Raw genomic sequence first — 15,701 nt, 5'->3', positions numbered from 1 at the left:
CAATAGGTTATCATCCATGTTTATGCGGGAGCATTTATTTTACTCGTCACATGCCTTCTACTGGGCCAGGTGAGCTTGTGTTTTGTGACGAAAATCGATCGATCGTCGTCAAAACACAGATGAGTCGTTCACCCATCGACGTCGGCATGAATAAATTCATCCGGCATTAGTCCAGCCTGGTCGCGAGTACGCATAAAAATACCAGACAGACCTGTAGATAACTTGATAAAATCGCGACTCCTGTGTCCATCGTTACAATGCAGAGCGTTATCAATTCTGTCAAAGGAACAGCGCTCGGGGTTGCCGAGTATCTGACCCCGGTTCTAAAGGTACAATTGTCGTACTACAATGTCCCCTTTATTTCCACCTGCTCTGTTATACCTCTGTCCTTACTAATTCACCGTATGCAATTCGCAGGAGAGCAAGTTCCGAGAAACCGGAGTTTTGACTCCTGAAGAGTTTGTCGCTGCCGGTGATCACCTTGTTCATCATTGCCCTACGTGGCAATGGGCTACTGGAGACCAAGACAGGGTCAAATCATACCTACCAAAGAACAAACAGTTTTTATTGACTCGTAACGTGCCATGTTCACGGAGATGTAAACAAGTTAGTAAAACTTGGGCTATGCTCTGATATGAGTTGAACCGTCAAATTCTCGGTAAACATTTTACATTTGATATTTCTAGATAGAGTACTGTGAAGATCAGGAACGTGTTATCGAGGTTGATGATCCTGAAGGTGGATGGGTCGATACCCATCATTATGACTCGAGCATTGGAGGAATAGATGAGAAAGTTACAGAAATGACATTGGAGGAGGGACAGCCCAAGGGTGCTACGGGAGCTGCAGATACAGATGATGATGATGAGGATGATGAGGAGCCAGCAGATATGGAAGCTTTCGAGGTCAGCGGTCTTTTGGATGAAGATGACAAGGTACAGATGAAAATCTTGGTTGCACAATGATGCACAATCTGTTTTTTTTTTTTTTTAATGATCTTGACCTTGTAATATAAGTGATGTTGTGGATCTTGGAAATGTAAGTCATTATTTAACAACAAGTTTGTTTGTTTGATCTATTTCTCTTTAGTATACTTCGGAATCGACGCGAAAACCTGTTAATGAAGAACGCGATTCTTGTACCGATGGAGAAATTATACACACACGCACATATGATCTTCATATCACCTATGACAAATATTACCAAACCCCTCGGCTCTGGCTCTTTGGGTATGATGAGGTATGTAGCTTGAGGATAATGGGCTGCTGTCTAAATTAAAAGTTGGGAAAAGAAGAAAAACTGTTTAAAAAGTCTAGCAATATTATTTGCGCCAATGATAGTGAACTCGAATACAGCAACGTCCTTGCTATGTATATAATATAAATGATTCCAAACAAATTAGAGTATCTAAAGTTAGCATATCAATAATTGAAAAAAAAGTTCTATAAATAAGAATGTTTAAAACAAATGATCTCTGGCGTTTGTGACTCAATGGGCATTCGTTTGAGCTTATCTTGTTTATCATTGAGATTTTTAGAGATAGTCTGAAAAAATTTTACACATAATTATCTCCAGATTGGATAAAAATAGATTTGTGCAAGTACAGTAAGATGGATGATTGTCAACAATCATTATTGCACGTTATGACTATAGTGCAATGAAGATTTCTTGAATGTTTTTTAACCAATTTGTGAAACAGGGCACTGAGCAAAATATGATCACAGATATTAGATTCGGATTGAAAACACCAGATTTTAGGCCGGGATTGATCAGGAAATTACGTTGTTTTACGGGAAAAAATGTATCATTTCCTCATTTTTTCTAAACATTATTTGAAGACCCCAACTGTGCTTCGTATACTCAGCCAAATTTACTTTTGAAATAGTACATTATGCAACTTGTGTGCAAATATTTGCATATACTATTTTTCCTAACGAGATGTGCACAATTTGACAGCATTAATAACTCGTACGTAATATTAATATATTAATAATATTATAGTTTGTGATTCATAACATTCTGTCGTTAGCCTTGTTAAGGAAATTTCACTTAAAAAATACTCGGTCCTTTTACAACTGTATTAATTGTATAATGTATGAGGCAGGTCGAAGGGGTAAGCCACAAATGCTCGTGACATGACCGAATCATTTATGACCGGTCGTTTTACATCACTAGTTGCACTACAAGAAAGGGACATTCCGATTGTCTTCCCACACTAGTGCGGGAATGTATTATCTCGTGTACCCATTTGAGTTTGAAAAATTGAATTCTGCACACTCAGTTAGGAAAATAGGATTATTCGATCTTCATTTCTCTTTGCCCATCTCATATATAATGTAGCGTACCATTCATTGTAAAAGCCATTCAACATTTTGCTAATTTGGTGGCAAAAGATGAGGGAATACTGAAATTTCTGCCAGGAAAAGTCAGGAGCTATTCAAATAGTATGTTATGCTTGGGGAAAAGGAGATACCTTAAAAATTGTTACGTTGCCTTTAATGGAGGCAGGAATGTATGTAAACGATTTTCAAATTTATTCATTCCCATCAGTTGTTTTGATTGGAACTTTTTTTTGTTAGGTAAAATGGGGGGAGAGAGGGGGTTTAAGTTTGTTATGTATCTTTTTGGGGCGAGTTGGAGATCATTAAAAGTTGTGTGGGGTGCAACAATTTTGAAATTTCACGTTATGTGTACCTATGGGAATGTCAGGGAATCTTATTTCAATAAAAGTGTTGCCACCCTGTTGACATCATAGCTTGCGCTACTCGAATTTTATTTCTATTGTATAGTAGGAACATTGTTTCATTCATGTTTACCATCATTGGTACAAATAACACTGCCGATTTGTGGGCGGATTTTTCTTTTCGGCATTTTGATTCAGATAAAACGGCTCATCCATCCTTAAATTTTAGAGAAATCAAGTTTAAGCTGCTACCTTACAAATATATACAGTACCATTTTGTACATATAATACTTTCAGAGTCGCAAGCCACTGAGTGTTGAGGAGATGTATGAAGATGTAAGCCAGGACCACGCAAAAAAGACTGTCACAATGGAAACTCATCCACATCTTCCTGGTCCACCTATGGCATCTGTGCACCCTTGCAGGTATTAGACATGGGCTGGCACCCTATATGTATTTACTTTTACAGGCACAGTTTTTGTACTGAGAGATGAAATATTTTTTTAGGCATGCTGAGGTGATGAAGAAGATCATAGAGACAGTAATGGAGGGTGGGAGAGAGCTGGGCGTTCACATGTACCTAATTATATTTCTCAAGTTTGTTCAGTCTGTCATTCCCACAATTGAGTACGATTATACACAGAATTTTATGCTTACCACTTCTGGCTAGGTGGATGCAATAGTCAGGTGAAAGTAATGCTACTTAATAATTTAGCAATTTCATTTTTAATGGCGTGCACCATCCAGAAAACGCTAGGAAACAAATAGCGTGCTGCCATGAAAATGGAAACCAAGTCAACAAGCGTACCATGATAAGTTTACAATTACAATCCTGGAACCATAATCAGCTATATAAATCTAATTAATTAATACTCACAACGGTAATGCGACGCCTAAGTAATTAGCTTCTGATATATTGCCTACTGCAATGAGTTACTTCTTGCCATTTTTAGATTAAAAAAGGACAGATTCTTTTATCAAACTGATTTTTCCAAGCATAGCTAATTACTTATATTGCCTGTTATTATAAAGATGATGCCAATTTTTAAGAACATCATCGATACTACTGATTATTACCGGATGATTGTTATGAATACTCCGGTTTGTCTTCGCAGGTGGTAAAGTTCTGTTCAAAATCGATGTTTTGTAGTCTAACGAAAACTACACGCGCACTAACGAATATGTCGGATTTCAGTACTAGATTTATCTTCAGGTTTAATTAAATGTGCAGAAAACAACACAAAATAATATTAATCAATCTTTTGCATCTGCAAATAAACTGATTTAAAAATACTGACCCAAAAATGGATGTTTCATGTGCACTTCGAATTATCATGTAACGCATAATTCATCCCCGATCCTAATCAGATTTCTCAACTTGAAATAAGGAATTGTCGGTCACATAAAACACTGTGAAGTACATGGAACTTTTCTGTCAGCGTGTCGTTATTTATTTACTATCATCTTACACTGGTAAAGAATTGATACATTATTTCCACTCTATACATAGACAATTGGATACTTATAAACTGTAATTAGATACTCGAGGTAATGTGCTTGCCAAACACATCAGCTTGTGATTCGATTTTCATAATTTCTGCAAGTCACTATAATTATAAAGTAGAAAGGTACCGCTCGCAATTTTACAGGTTCATTGTAATGTGTTAATATTGCAGCATGCGAATGTATTTTTTTCGGCACCTTAAATTTGAACTTTGTCATCTACACAATAGTCAAGTATTCGGAGGCAAGTTGCATTGGGTCGACGTGGTAGGACGTTACAAGTCGCACTTTCTGACCATCTTGAGTTGTGAATTCTATCGTTTGCTCACCATCCATTATGTCTTCAGTCTGTTCCTCGGTTTCCATCTGATTAACGGCAGCAACAGCTGTCGCATCAGTATCCTCATCCTGGTATAAAAATTAATTGTTAACAAAAATAATCAAATCAATTTTTCAATTAGGCACAACTGGAAGACAATACTGAAAGTATACCTCCAACGCCTTGACAATGTCTTCAGCGTCAGTGTGAGTTGTCGAAGTCAAGGCTACGGTGCTACTTGGATCCTCTGTTACGGTTTCGTTTGGATCCTCGATCGGCATGGAACCTTGATCTTCAACTTCTAGTTGTTGCGCCAATTCTTGAGTTAAGACTCCTGAGTGAACTCTAATTGTCTGACAGTCACCCAATTGACTGACAAACTGACCTTCTGACAGTAATTGTCGTGCATCTTGTATTGAAAGTGGAATAGGATTTCCTTCCTCATCGGTAATCTGAGACATGAAAGATTTGTAAGGGGGGTAAAATCACGCATACACGCCGCATCATGCATATTGAACATAATTTTAATCATTTCACACCTGCAGCTGTAAGTCAGACTCGGCTAATTCCATGTTAATTCTCTCATCTGGCTCGAGATTCTCTTCATCTTGTACAGGCTGTTGGGTTGTCTCATCTTCATCTTCGACGTCCAAAGACGGCAATGATTGGCTCCCTGCTACTGCAGCTACCTCCTTATTCTCCATCATTCCAGCATCAACTGCATGGCAAGATGTCAGAATATATTATTTTTTTCCTGGTGTAAATAAAACATTGTATAAATGCTCTTTCATTATGAATTTGCCTACCAAAGTGTAATGTTCTCGACTGATTCGGATCGTCTGGATCTTGATACGACACATATATAATTTGCTGTATGCCATCACCCGATGCCTCATCAGTTCCAATAACTTGAGTCACTTGATCTCCAAGTGAATTCTCGTCGCCCTGTTGTGCACCAGGTAATATCTGCCATACCTCGCCGATGGGAGAATTTTCTGCAAGCTCCCCGACATCAACCACTTTATTTTCTCTGTGCACCTGCCGAAAAATAAATGTTCAATTCCGTTCTTTCATTTTTAATAATGGTCATTGTACACAGTACCTTTTTGTGTTTAGTGAGGTTCGAGCAATCAGCGAAAGCTTTACCACAGATATTACATGAGTATGGCTTTTCCCCTAAACAACATAAAGGCAAAAATCGGATTATTTATATATTGAAGATTCTTGTGACCTTCGACAACCCTTCTACACCAAAATGGCTCTTCAATAATGTGAATACCTGTGTGTAATCGTAGATGTTTTTTGAGAGCCCACTGCTCAGTAAACCCCCGATTGCAGTGGGCACATTGGAAGGGTCGTTCACCCTTATGCCGTCTGACGTGACACTTCCACGTATCCTTGTGCAGGAAGCATTTTGCGCAAAATTCACATTTCCAGGGACGCTCGCCCGTATGTCGTTTGACGTGAAGTTTGAACTGCGAGGAGGTGGTAAACTTTCGACCGCAGTAATCACAACAGTAAGGCTTTTCTCCTGTGTGAATTCTCATATGTTCTTGCAGATTGCCGTTCTGTGAAAAACTTTTACTACACACTTCACATGTGTAAGGTTTGTGACCTGTATGCCATCTGCAAATAGGAACAGGAAATCTTTAATAATCATAAGTAATCGTATATAAAATTTTTTCCTCAGCTATCTTAGAAAATATGAACCAGTACCTATAATGCAGGGTGAGACTGGTCTTGTGTGCAAATTGCTGTCCACATAATTCGCAGAAATACTTTTTCTCTCCAGTGTGGATGGATTGGTGATTTATCAGATTGGCTTTAGTCTTGAAAGTAGCACCACAAGACTTGCAAACATATGGGCGATCATCCGAGTGTACCAGCTGGTGACGCTGCAACAGCTGTTTGTGCTTGAAGCTTTTTCCACACTTATTGCATACGAAACGACGGCCATTATTGTGCTCAGCCTCCTTGTGGTACACAACTGAGCTAGGATGATTTAGAACCTTTCCACATATGTCACAAGGAAATCCCTTGTCAGATTTATTAGCCTGGAAAAAATGTCTTCTAAGGTAAGTAAGTAGTTCAATAGCTCATTTTCCAGAACATTGAAATCCTCACCTCATGTGCAAGCATGTGCCCTTTTAGGCTTGTGTGATAGGCAAAGGTCTTGTTACATATGTTGCACGTATAAGGTTTTTCCCCTTGGTGAACAACCTTTGCATGAACTTCATAGCTCTGCTTTGACTGGAATTGTTTTTGGCAGAGTTCACACTCTATCATTTTTCCACCAACTTCACGCGGTTTTTCTTCTGCCACAGAAGCTTCTCCAGGTACATCTTGCGTCTCTTTGGGTGACGCAGCTGCTGCATTTTCCGTTCCCTGGATAAAAAAACTGGTGAAATGTTGCAAATAATACTAGCCTATAAGAAATGATTGAGTATACCTCAGTTGTTGGAGGCTCTTGATTGCGAACCTCGTTTTCCTCTGGATTTTCTATTATTCCTTCGCCAGTGTGTCCTGTAGTTTTCTGATGAAGACCAAAATTGTCTCTATTCGTAAACTGCTTCTTACACTCGAGGCATTCGTACTTGACGCCTTTGTGAAAGCTCCTAATATAAAAATGTCAAATAGATTCCATAACAGTGAAAATAGTGGGCCAAACATTTCTACACGACCATACTAGTGCGGGATGTTTCGGAAAAAAACATCACAGCAAATATTTTTATTTTATGTGCCTGGTCACAATGGCTATACCGAAATTACTCCTATCAAAACCGCCGCACTGAAACGTGCCGTGCCACTGAAAATATGATAACGTATGTTATAACTGTCAACTTACTTGTGCATAATATATCTGCTACGCTGCAGAAATCCTCGTCCACACAAATTACATGTGAATTTGGTCTTACGTCGCCGAAGCCGTGGCCTGCCTCTGCCTCTTCCACGATTTACTATCACTAGTTCACCAAGGTCTTTCCCCTCTTGAGTCTCCAGATGCCCGATAATTTCTATTATTTGAAGTACATCAAGTAAAATTAATAATTCATTCTTGTTCCAAAAATCCAATAAGACCTTCGATTATTCCTGCTACCTCATTGGTACGAAATATTAAAGTAATAAATATTTTAATGGGGGACAAAATATTAAAATTAATCTTAGTCTAATGACCTATAGGTTGTTTACTCCTGAGGGGTAAGGAATAGACTGGTTTGGCTTCGCTGTTACGTTCTATGACAACCGGAGGTTAGGATGGTGGTTGAATAACTTTAGGTATGTTTAGAATATCAATTATATGTTTATTGTAAGTTAACGGAATAGTAGAAACGAAATGTGCAGTTCAGAGGGTAGATGAATAGTGTCTTGGGACAAGCGGAATAAAGTTGGCGAGTGTAGAAAGCAGAGTGCAGGATCAGCGTTCTGGGAATAGAGGGCAATAGTCAGATGAAATGGAGAGTCCATTAGATAGGAGAGACGGAAAATGAGTCTTCAGTGTAAAGAAAGACTGAGCATGCAACATTAGCGATACTTTCAAACTTGCTGACAACAAGACAGTACAAACTACAAACCTTCATGACCGTCCGTTGTTGGCAAATTCAGTCGTTCTTCCGGATCATCAAAGTCATCTCCAGGCTCATCATCATCTTCTTCATCGATTACTCCTTCTTCTTTAAATATCCTCTCTAGTTCCTTTCCCTGCACAGCTTCCATGAATCTATAGAGGAATGTGTAGGTTGCAGTAGAGTAGCAATTTAAATTACGCTAAAACAAGTCGCTGAATACCAACAGCCGAATAACTGAAAACACATCTGGAAATCATCCAGCAAATTTTGTGATCACAATGCCTTTGCGACCACTCTTGCTTTTAGTTATACATTGTTGAAATTCAGTGGCTAGTTTCAGCATCATACAGTCTCAGTAATAAATTAATAATGCATAAAAAAATTAAGAAGAACATAATTCTGTTATGTATATCATCCTTACTGCAATGCTAGATCACCTAGTTAATTACCTTTTGGGCACTTTTCGTTTTCGGCGACGTCTACCATCACCATCTACTTCCTCAAGTTCCTCCTCTTGCTTATCTTCTTCCCCTTGACTGCCGACTTCTTGTTTCAATTCCTTTACATTCTCCTGCATGAATTCAATTGACTAAAATTATGCACGTTCACAGTAGACAATGCATCTTTTGAGATTGTGATGTTTGCGTTTCACAAAGAAATGTAACCTGATTGGAAATAGAAAAAATTATATAAATCGCCAGCACATTACCTTAGTCTCAGCCTCAGTATGGGCCTTCGGGGGTCGGCCTCGTTTTCTTCTAGGCTTATCCAACCCTTCCATTTGTAAACTCATCTCATGTTCCGCCGTATACAGAGTTCCATCTGGCATGACTGAAAGATGTATAATATTTCAATTCCTTCATAACGAGGTTGGGGGTTCAATTGCAATGAGTATTAAATAAGGTAATGAATCAGAACCCCTGTTTGCTTGCGAATACAATTATGAAAAATTTACTAGACTTTCAAAACTTTTGTGATCAAGAGAAGAGATGCCAGGGTCGCCCCATTTATCGGCTTACTTTTAATAACAATTTGCCGTTCAATGTGATCGCCCTCAGCTTGTAATCCAAAATGATCAAGCTCAGGAGTGACAATTTCCAACTCAGTGTGTTCCCTTTCAGCACGAAGGCGCTCCCTCTCAGCCTTGCGATGTTGCTCGACTTGTGATTTCCACATCTCACGAATTTTCTTTTGCCCTTCGACGAGTAATTCGAAGAATTGTACAGTTGCCTCCAGCTGGATGTTGCATCCTGGGCAGATAGTGCGAGGTAGTTTACCGTCATCTCGTATCTATGGGGAGTGAGAAATTGGATTTTCAGAAACAAATCTTGATAAAAAAAAAAAAAGTGAGTGTCTACAGAAAATATTCTATTATCATTACTTGCACCTATCAGCCAGCTTTTAGCTCTAGCAGGATTTAACGATTATTGTACTCGATCATATGTTTTTAATTGTTTGACGATGGTTGATATAATCGTGAGTAATTTTTTTGCTTGTGAAATAATCAGTGCCCTCGGGTTTGGCGGTGTCAGAGATGTTGAAGTAGAAGTAGAAAATAATATCTTGATTCGTGTAGTAGGTGAATTTGAGGTTGTGCAACGAAAATCAGTGGAGCCTCCATATTGGGGTAATAGGAAGTCAAGTTGCTGTCTGATATCAGAGGATAGCTTGCAAATTCTCATACCTTCAGTGGCAAGTAGCGGTTCACCATGGAGCTTAAATCCGACTCTTCGCCGTCGGCTGCGTACAAGAATTCTCCGTTGCCATTGTCTTCGGCACATAATCGACAAACCGCTGAATCATAAAGCGGGACCTCCATAATGGCGGCAAATATTATTAGAGGCCCTGCTTACGGCCCCTGCCCGCAGTACAACGGGTGACCGGTAACTAACTCGTTCCTGTAGCTTGTTAGTCCGGTCATCCACTCTCGTTTCACCGCAAGAGAATATTTTCATCCGTTGATCGAACTTCTATCCAGCGTTCTCGACAAAAAATTTTCCAAAGCTGCACTCAGTAATTTAAAAATGTCGGGACTACGTTGCTTCGCGTTAAGACATACATTCGTAGATCATAAGAAATTATTTACAACACCCTGTATGAGCTCCAGTTTGCAACGCCGCGATAGTGGAAAAGGAAGAGTCAGGTGCTACGACATTTTGGGTTAACCTCCAAAAACAGAAATTTCACGTTATATATTTCGTCTTAATTCCTTGGAATCTGAAGTAAGCCAGAAACCGATGATTTATTTGTCAAATCGTTTTTTATCTGTGGCCGTGTATACTCTTTTTTATAAATACTATTTTCAAATAGATCTAAAAGCGTACTGACAGGAATGCTGTTTACTACGTAAATTGAGGTTGTTTTGTTTCACTGTGATCAACGTCAAAAGTTGCGATGGTCGTATCAATTTCGTTTTGTTAATTAGCGGGTCCCCACAGCTTTCTTTATCTTACGGGATTCTTTTATTTGTTGGTTTTAACTAGACTGCGAACGGAACCAATATTATCGAATATGTACAAGCATAACTTGGTATAACCTGGCGGGCATAACCTTGATTAGACCGTGACGTGTGCGGCATCTGCGAAATCGTACGTATATGAACGTCATGGACGTACTTGCAGCAATCCATGTTAATAGAGTACTTGGTACTTACCGCGAAGGGATACGTCCAAAAGAGCAAATAAAAAATAAGAACAATCTATGTGAATAAAAGATGCTAATCGTAGCAAGTGTATTGTTAATTTTTATTGTGGCAAAAATGTGTTTAATTTCAAACAATTCCATTTCTATTCAATTGTGTACAATACTACAACCTTCTTAAAACTAAATTGAGGTCCTAGTTCTAGCTTCATGTATTCATTCAATCGTAGGTTGCTCCAAATGCTACAAAGTCAGGCTTTTTGAAAATGTTATCGCTCCATGCTGTTAATAGAAATAATATACTAGTGGTTCCAAAGCGCTGATTGAAATGAAACTGATACGTATCTGCCAGAATTCTTACAATGGCAAGGTAAGTGTTTGTTTATATATTCATCTTTTTGTTTTGATGTTTAATCACAAGGTTGATTTATAAAATTTCAGAAACAAATTGTATATAAATTGTGAATAGTATACCAAAATCTAGAAAAACTTAGTTGTAATGTATGTAATGTGTAACGTAACGTAATTGAGCTTTTTATTTTTCATTACAGTGGAGATGTGACTAATTATCTTAAGGAAACTGAATTGCTTGTCCGATTGGTTCGTGAAAGACCAGCACTCTATGATAGATCAAGAACAGACTTCAAAGATCCTGCGTATAAACAATTCATGTGGCAGGAAATTGGAGATCTAATGGGATGCACATGTAAATATGCTACTTTTATATCACTCACATTAGCAATTCCAAAGTTACAGGGTGAATCAAGTTGAACAACAAAAAACTTTACGGATTAATTTTAACATATAGTGTGGCAAATATGTAATCACTTGTATATCAGCACAGGAAATTTATAAGAAATGGATAAGTTTGCGTGATCGTTACACAGCGGAACATCGGAAACTCAAAAAAAATCCTGGCCTTGCGCAGTCAGGCTGGCCTTTTTACGAATCTATGAGGTTCTTGGAAAAACATATCATAGAGCGAAGGTGAAACAGAGAATAAAACTAAGCTCATATTGAATGCTGAAGCCGGTTCAATCTTCATTCGTATCTTCTTTTATTTATAGAAGAATCCTTCCTCATATATATGGCTCACTGAGGGACACTGAGCTTATAAAAGAGACGACTAATGTCAAACTTGAATCTTTTGATTCTGGTGTGTTGGGCGACTCTCCGTGGGATGGGGGGATCGATAATTCTTTACCAGTAGAAATTGGTTACGTTGAAAACCCTGGAACAGATCAAGTTGTCACACCTGATGCTGTAACGACCGTTCCGCCGAGCAAGAGATACAGAAGCATATCTCCCAGTACTTCCCCAATCTCTATAAAGAGAGACAAGTTGAAACTAGAAGAAGGGCTTCTAGATAGTCTTCGTGATATAGGGAATGCTACCAAGCAGATAGCGTCAGCAGTGTCAGATGCAGAAAACGCAGATAAACTGTTTGGAAAGATGGTTGGTGTGATGGTTGGAGAATTGAATAGTGATGATAAGAATAGAGCAAAAATCCATATAATGTCTTACCTATGCACGCACGGATATAAAAACAATGAATCGAATTGAATAGGTACAATTCTGGTATCTAAATTCCAAAGTATGGTTTCACTCCTCTAAATTTGGAAACAATTAGTGTTACATTTGTCAACGTGTATTTATTTCTATTTAAATATATATACAACAACTAACGTTATTAATATGGAAGAGAACGTAGCTTTTTCCAGAACAGTATTATCGGTAATAGGGCACTCCTGTGTTGGAGGCTTGGATGATAGATATCAAAGTCCACTCGCCTGAGCCGTTCTAGATAGAAGTCAATTGTGATAGCTGGGAGGAAAATTGCACTTGCTTTCTTTGGCACGTCATTGCGCAGTGAACGAGCCTAAATAAACAAAGTATAAAATATCTTAAGACGGAAAGGTCCGACATATTTTGTATCTCGGCATGTACTTTATAAACACATTTACCTTTTCCAGGTGTAGCTTAGCTCTTGAGGAAACATCGAAAACAGCATCACCAATCTCTTTTCGTGACTTTCCTCGAAGTACCTCTTCTGTAGAAAGGTTATGCTTCATCATTATGTCCTGGGGAATAACGATAGACCGTCTCTGAGCATTGTAGAGAATCGAACGAATTAGATTTGTAATTCCGTGTGCTTTGCCTAAGTGACTGGCCGCATGATCGACACGGACATGTTTTATGTCGCTTGCTTCCAGTAGCAAGTAATAAACTGGTGAAGCTGTATTTTCGGCATATGCTTCCAGAGATTCAAGGCTCGGGAACACGGAGAGAGTTAGTTTTTCTGAACGGGCAACTATAAGGCGTTTCAAATAGTGTTTCGAAAGCTTATGCTTTCTAACAATCTGTAAAAATATCAACTTGTGTTAAATGCTTCAAATACTATGAGCCTAATATCAGATAGCTTTGTTATTTAGCCTTTAGTATAAGCACTTGATAGATCTTGATGCGATAGCCTGATACGTAATAGTTCTACCCGATGTAGCTCCAAGGCAACTGGATTTCTAGGTGGAGTGTCATTGTAGATTTTATCCACTGTATCCTCCCAAAATTTCAATCTCATCTTTCCAATGGTGGTGTCACTTGCTTGTTCCTCCACTCTTGCTACTTCGATGTTGAAAGCTCTGATAGCAAGTGCTGCGGACCGCACTGTGTTTGGAAGAAGTAAAGCACAGAGGTAATTCTCGTAGTCATATTTCCTAAAAAATGAAAGCTCCAGGACTAACAAATCGTGATGTGAGTTGAGTTTTCGGATTGCACAGCATCGATAGGTACCTAACCAAATCCAAGCAGTACTCTGCCGGCGTTTGCTTTGCTGATGTAGACTTAAAGCGCGTAAGTAGTGGAGTGCAGAAATGTTCGATAAGCAAGGAGCACTTGTTAATTGTCGCCGACCGGCTATTTACTAAGATCGATGCCATAATACTTTTACGGACTAAAATTCAGGGAATTTCAAGAATGTTCGTTTCATCCCGCGACAACCTGGCAATCATATCTAATAGTACTGTCATAACATTATCTGATATAAATTCGTAGACCTGCACAGTGTACTCGAGGTTTCAAATGATTTTTAGGTTATGTTGTAAGAGTTTGTAGGCTGCTGTAAGCCGCGGAGTATTAACGATAGTAGCTGTGTGACCAGTGCATTGAGAATAGACATCAATCATTTTGTCCAATTTTGCATCGTGCAAGGCATCTCAGGATGACTGCCTAATCTTTCCGTTTGCTATACTCTTTGGTTCTGGCAAGAATCAAGAACCGAGCAGACGACGTGAAAATAGACCCAGCACAACCCGGGCTGTGTCAAAAGCAGAGTTAAACAGAGTTACGTTGGGGTCACCTAATTGTACATATTTGTCGTAACTTTGTCAGATTTGAAGATTTTTACTCAAAATGTTGCGATTTTTGGTGGGTAGATTGAGTCGCTTTGCAGTCAATCCGATTTTAACTTTGAAATCGAAACCTTCTTTACAGGTTACTCTAGGGGTTGGTGTCTACGCGGGTATATACATAAGTCAGAATTATCAGGTATACTGTTTACACAGCATATAGTTATCTAGTAGTGAAATGTATGAGATATATCAATTGCATAAATGAAATATTTTCATACTTATATTTCAGGTGCCCCGAGTTGATGAGCCTGCACAAATACTTCAGAAATTGAAAGCATTTGCAGACGAGTATAAGAAAGATAAATGACGAATTATGCGACAATGAGATACATTTCTGCAATACTTGCAGTGATAATTCAACTGCATTATTTTAATCAATGATGATTTCGATCTATTAGTCTAATTGGAGGTTTTTATATATTAAGTTTAAATCTGAACGAGCCAACAAAGAGGCTTGGTTAAATAGTGTAATGATTTATTTGCCGCAAGTTTTTGCCCTGTAATAACAGTTAAATATAATTATACAATTACACGTATATAATTCCTCCACCGCCATATTCGACCCTTGTTTGTGGTTCGACAAATGCTAACCAGTCTGAGGCATGTGTCGGCAGCAGACCCATGGACTGGCATTTGTAAAGCGCCAGGGCAATGTTCACCAGTTGACCAAGGAAAAACACAAACTTCTGTCCAAAAGCATGTGTTCCTTCTATAACTTTGAAGGCTAAAAAGAGCACAAGAAAACGCAATGTCATTCTATGAAAAGAAAATGATAAAATGATAAGTATCTGGATAAGGTTACTAACTCTGTTGTAGTGTGAATAAGGCCTTTACGGGTCTTATGATCAGCATGCCAACCATCATTATTGGGAAAATCGATATCGAGTTACCAGCCATGTACATAATGAAGAGATTCATTGGAACCTGCTTCAGTGGACCAAGTGCCAGGTCCCATGATTTCTTTATTATCAGATGATTAGAGTCTGATTCTCTAAGGGCTTCTGTGTTATGTGCTAGGGCTACCGACGGATTGTAGCCTGGAGGTGCTGCCACATCCACGCTCTTTTCCTGTTTATTTCTGTTGAGAGAAATCGTTTTCTAGTTACACATTTGCGATATCATCAACCAAGAAGATCCAGGCATTATCTGGTTAATAGATAGCAGTTCTATTTCCGGGTGAATTGATTGCTCGGGATTAAAAGTAGGAGGTTGAATTTATGTAAACAAAAATGACGAAGCAGCTACAACCACGGACAGTGTCAAAAAGTTTAAAAAACGATTTTCAAAGGTTTGTCGTACTTGTGAGCGAAATCCAGGGACCACTTCAATTTCCTTGTATTTGGCTTCGATGTAGCCATCGCACTGCAGTGTAGTATTAAATTATCTAATTAAATAATTATATTTGGTAAATAAAGCAGACACCTCGGCCGGATTTCGTAGGTTAAAAATTGATAATTACTTCGTACCACTTTAGTCTTGCTAAATTATACAATATGTTGATACGCAAGCGTCGATGATTGACTCCAGCAACGTAGTGCTGCGATCTTTCGGTGAAATGTAGTAGTAGAATTGGACAATTTTGC

The 15,701-nt window shown here is 38.6% G+C and overlaps 5 protein-coding genes and 1 long non-coding RNA gene across 8 annotated transcripts; 3 read left to right on the top strand and 3 right to left on the bottom strand.

The window, feature by feature from the left end:
• Window positions 1-26: 26 nt before the first annotated feature.
• Window positions 27-3,976, top strand: LOC124298323 (ubiquitin-like-conjugating enzyme ATG3). The gene is made up of 6 exons (XM_046750175.1): window positions 27-329; window positions 418-606; window positions 687-935; window positions 1,090-1,239; window positions 2,981-3,108; window positions 3,191-3,976. Exons 1-6 carry the CDS (start codon window positions 258-260, stop codon window positions 3,351-3,353), a joined length of 951 nt encoding a protein of 316 aa, XP_046606131.1. The 5' UTR covers window positions 27-257; the 3' UTR covers window positions 3,354-3,976.
• A 125-nt stretch (window positions 3,977-4,101) lies between these two features.
• LOC124298317 (zinc finger and SCAN domain-containing protein 2-like) lies at window positions 4,102-9,890 on the bottom strand. Of its 3 annotated transcripts, none has more exons than XM_046750163.1 (15): window positions 9,756-9,890; window positions 9,091-9,361; window positions 8,781-8,902; window positions 8,521-8,642; window positions 8,078-8,223; window positions 7,351-7,519; window positions 6,955-7,120; window positions 6,630-6,890; window positions 6,222-6,559; window positions 5,785-6,131; window positions 5,608-5,681; window positions 5,312-5,543; window positions 5,045-5,223; window positions 4,679-4,957; window positions 4,102-4,594 (listed from the first exon to the last, which is right to left on the bottom strand). In XM_046750163.1, the coding sequence occupies exons 1-15, from the start codon at window positions 9,888-9,890 to the stop codon at window positions 4,406-4,408; spliced, it is 3,030 nt and encodes a 1,009-aa protein (XP_046606119.1). In that variant the 3' UTR covers window positions 4,102-4,405. The 3 variants fall into 3 exon arrangements, with proteins under 3 accessions (XP_046606119.1, XP_046606120.1, XP_046606121.1); XM_046750164.1 differs by lacking the exon at window positions 9,756-9,890 and adding an exon at window positions 9,453-9,654; XM_046750165.1 differs by lacking the exon at window positions 9,756-9,890 and adding an exon at window positions 9,457-9,654.
• Window positions 9,891-10,941: 1,051 nt separating this feature from the next.
• LOC124298324 (transcription factor Adf-1-like) lies at window positions 10,942-13,125 on the top strand. The gene is made up of 5 exons (XM_046750176.1): window positions 10,942-11,081; window positions 11,263-11,417; window positions 11,551-11,698; window positions 11,779-12,603; window positions 12,685-13,125. Exons 1-4 carry the CDS (start codon window positions 11,074-11,076, stop codon window positions 12,272-12,274), a joined length of 807 nt encoding a protein of 268 aa, XP_046606132.1. The 5' UTR covers window positions 10,942-11,073; the 3' UTR covers window positions 12,275-12,603; window positions 12,685-13,125.
• Window positions 12,338-13,900, bottom strand: LOC124298322 (NADH dehydrogenase (ubiquinone) complex I, assembly factor 6). The gene is made up of 4 exons (XM_046750174.1): window positions 13,502-13,900; window positions 13,203-13,425; window positions 12,676-13,071; window positions 12,338-12,590 (listed from the first exon to the last, which is right to left on the bottom strand). The coding sequence occupies exons 1-4, from the start codon at window positions 13,645-13,647 to the stop codon at window positions 12,402-12,404; spliced, it is 954 nt and encodes a 317-aa protein (XP_046606130.1). The 5' UTR covers window positions 13,648-13,900; the 3' UTR covers window positions 12,338-12,401.
• An 89-nt stretch (window positions 13,901-13,989) lies between these two features.
• Window positions 13,990-14,654, top strand: LOC124298330 (uncharacterized). Its single transcript, XR_006906779.1, has 3 exons — window positions 13,990-14,134; window positions 14,201-14,254; window positions 14,348-14,654. It is a non-coding gene; the product is annotated as an uncharacterized LOC124298330 (long non-coding RNA).
• Window positions 14,573-15,615, bottom strand: LOC124298327 (ER membrane protein complex subunit 4). The gene is made up of 3 exons (XM_046750182.1): window positions 15,418-15,615; window positions 14,925-15,196; window positions 14,573-14,842 (listed from the first exon to the last, which is right to left on the bottom strand). Exons 1-3 carry the CDS (start codon window positions 15,474-15,476, stop codon window positions 14,646-14,648), a joined length of 528 nt encoding a protein of 175 aa, XP_046606138.1. The 5' UTR covers window positions 15,477-15,615; the 3' UTR covers window positions 14,573-14,645.
• Window positions 15,616-15,701: the final 86 nt, after the last annotated feature.

This window comes from Neodiprion virginianus, chromosome 2, assembly GCF_021901495.1.
Source record: "Neodiprion virginianus isolate iyNeoVirg1 chromosome 2, iyNeoVirg1.1, whole genome shotgun sequence".
NCBI lineage: Eukaryota > Metazoa > Arthropoda > Insecta > Hymenoptera > Diprionidae > Neodiprion > Neodiprion virginianus.
The sequence above is the reverse complement of the archived record's forward strand: the minus strand, read 5'-3'. Positions and strand labels throughout refer to the sequence as shown.

What these genes read in the sequence shown, in the direction of transcription:
- LOC124298322 (XM_046750174.1), bottom strand. Translation starts at nt 13,647, where the DNA reads ATGGCATCGATCTTAGTAAATAGCCGGTCGGCGACAATTAACAAGTGC. An exon ending in TTGCCTTGGAGCTACATCGG is followed by an intron (nt 13,072 to 13,202) that starts GTAGAACTATTA and finishes ATATTTTTACAG; the next exon opens with ATTGTTAGAAAGCATAAGCT. An exon ending in CTAAGCTACACCTGGAAAAG is followed by an intron (nt 12,591 to 12,675) that starts GTAAATGTGTTT and finishes TTGTTTATTTAG; the next exon opens with GCTCGTTCACTGCGCAATGA.
- LOC124298317 (XM_046750163.1), bottom strand. Translation starts at nt 9,890, where the DNA reads ATGGAGGTCCCGCTTTATGATTCAGCGGTTTGTCGATTATGTGCCGAA. An exon ending in AACAACGGACGGTCATGAAG is followed by an intron (nt 7,520 to 8,077) that starts GTTTGTAGTTTG and finishes TTCAAATAATAG; the next exon opens with AAATTATCGGGCATCTGGAG. An exon ending in AGCAGATATATTATGCACAA is followed by an intron (nt 7,121 to 7,350) that starts GTAAGTTGACAG and finishes TTTTTATATTAG; the next exon opens with GAGCTTTCACAAAGGCGTCA.
- LOC124298323 (XM_046750175.1), top strand. Translation starts at nt 258, where the DNA reads ATGCAGAGCGTTATCAATTCTGTCAAAGGAACAGCGCTCGGGGTTGCC. An exon ending in GGCTCTTTGGGTATGATGAG is followed by an intron (nt 1,240 to 2,980) that starts GTATGTAGCTTG and finishes TAATACTTTCAG; the next exon opens with AGTCGCAAGCCACTGAGTGT. An exon ending in GCATCTGTGCACCCTTGCAG is followed by an intron (nt 3,109 to 3,190) that starts GTATTAGACATG and finishes ATATTTTTTTAG; the next exon opens with GCATGCTGAGGTGATGAAGA.
- LOC124298327 (XM_046750182.1), bottom strand. Translation starts at nt 15,476, where the DNA reads ATGGCTACATCGAAGCCAAATACAAGGAAATTGAAGTGGTCCCTGGAT. An exon ending in TCCCTGGATTTCGCTCACAA is followed by an intron (nt 15,197 to 15,417) that starts GTACGACAAACC and finishes TTCTCTCAACAG; the next exon opens with AAATAAACAGGAAAAGAGCG. An exon ending in CTTATTCACACTACAACAGA is followed by an intron (nt 14,843 to 14,924) that starts GTTAGTAACCTT and finishes TGCTCTTTTTAG; the next exon opens with CCTTCAAAGTTATAGAAGGA.
- LOC124298324 (XM_046750176.1), top strand. An exon ending in AGATCTAATGGGATGCACAT is followed by an intron (nt 11,418 to 11,550) that starts GTAAATATGCTA and finishes CTTGTATATCAG; the next exon opens with CACAGGAAATTTATAAGAAA. An exon ending in AAACATATCATAGAGCGAAG is followed by an intron (nt 11,699 to 11,778) that starts GTGAAACAGAGA and finishes TTTTATTTATAG; the next exon opens with AAGAATCCTTCCTCATATAT.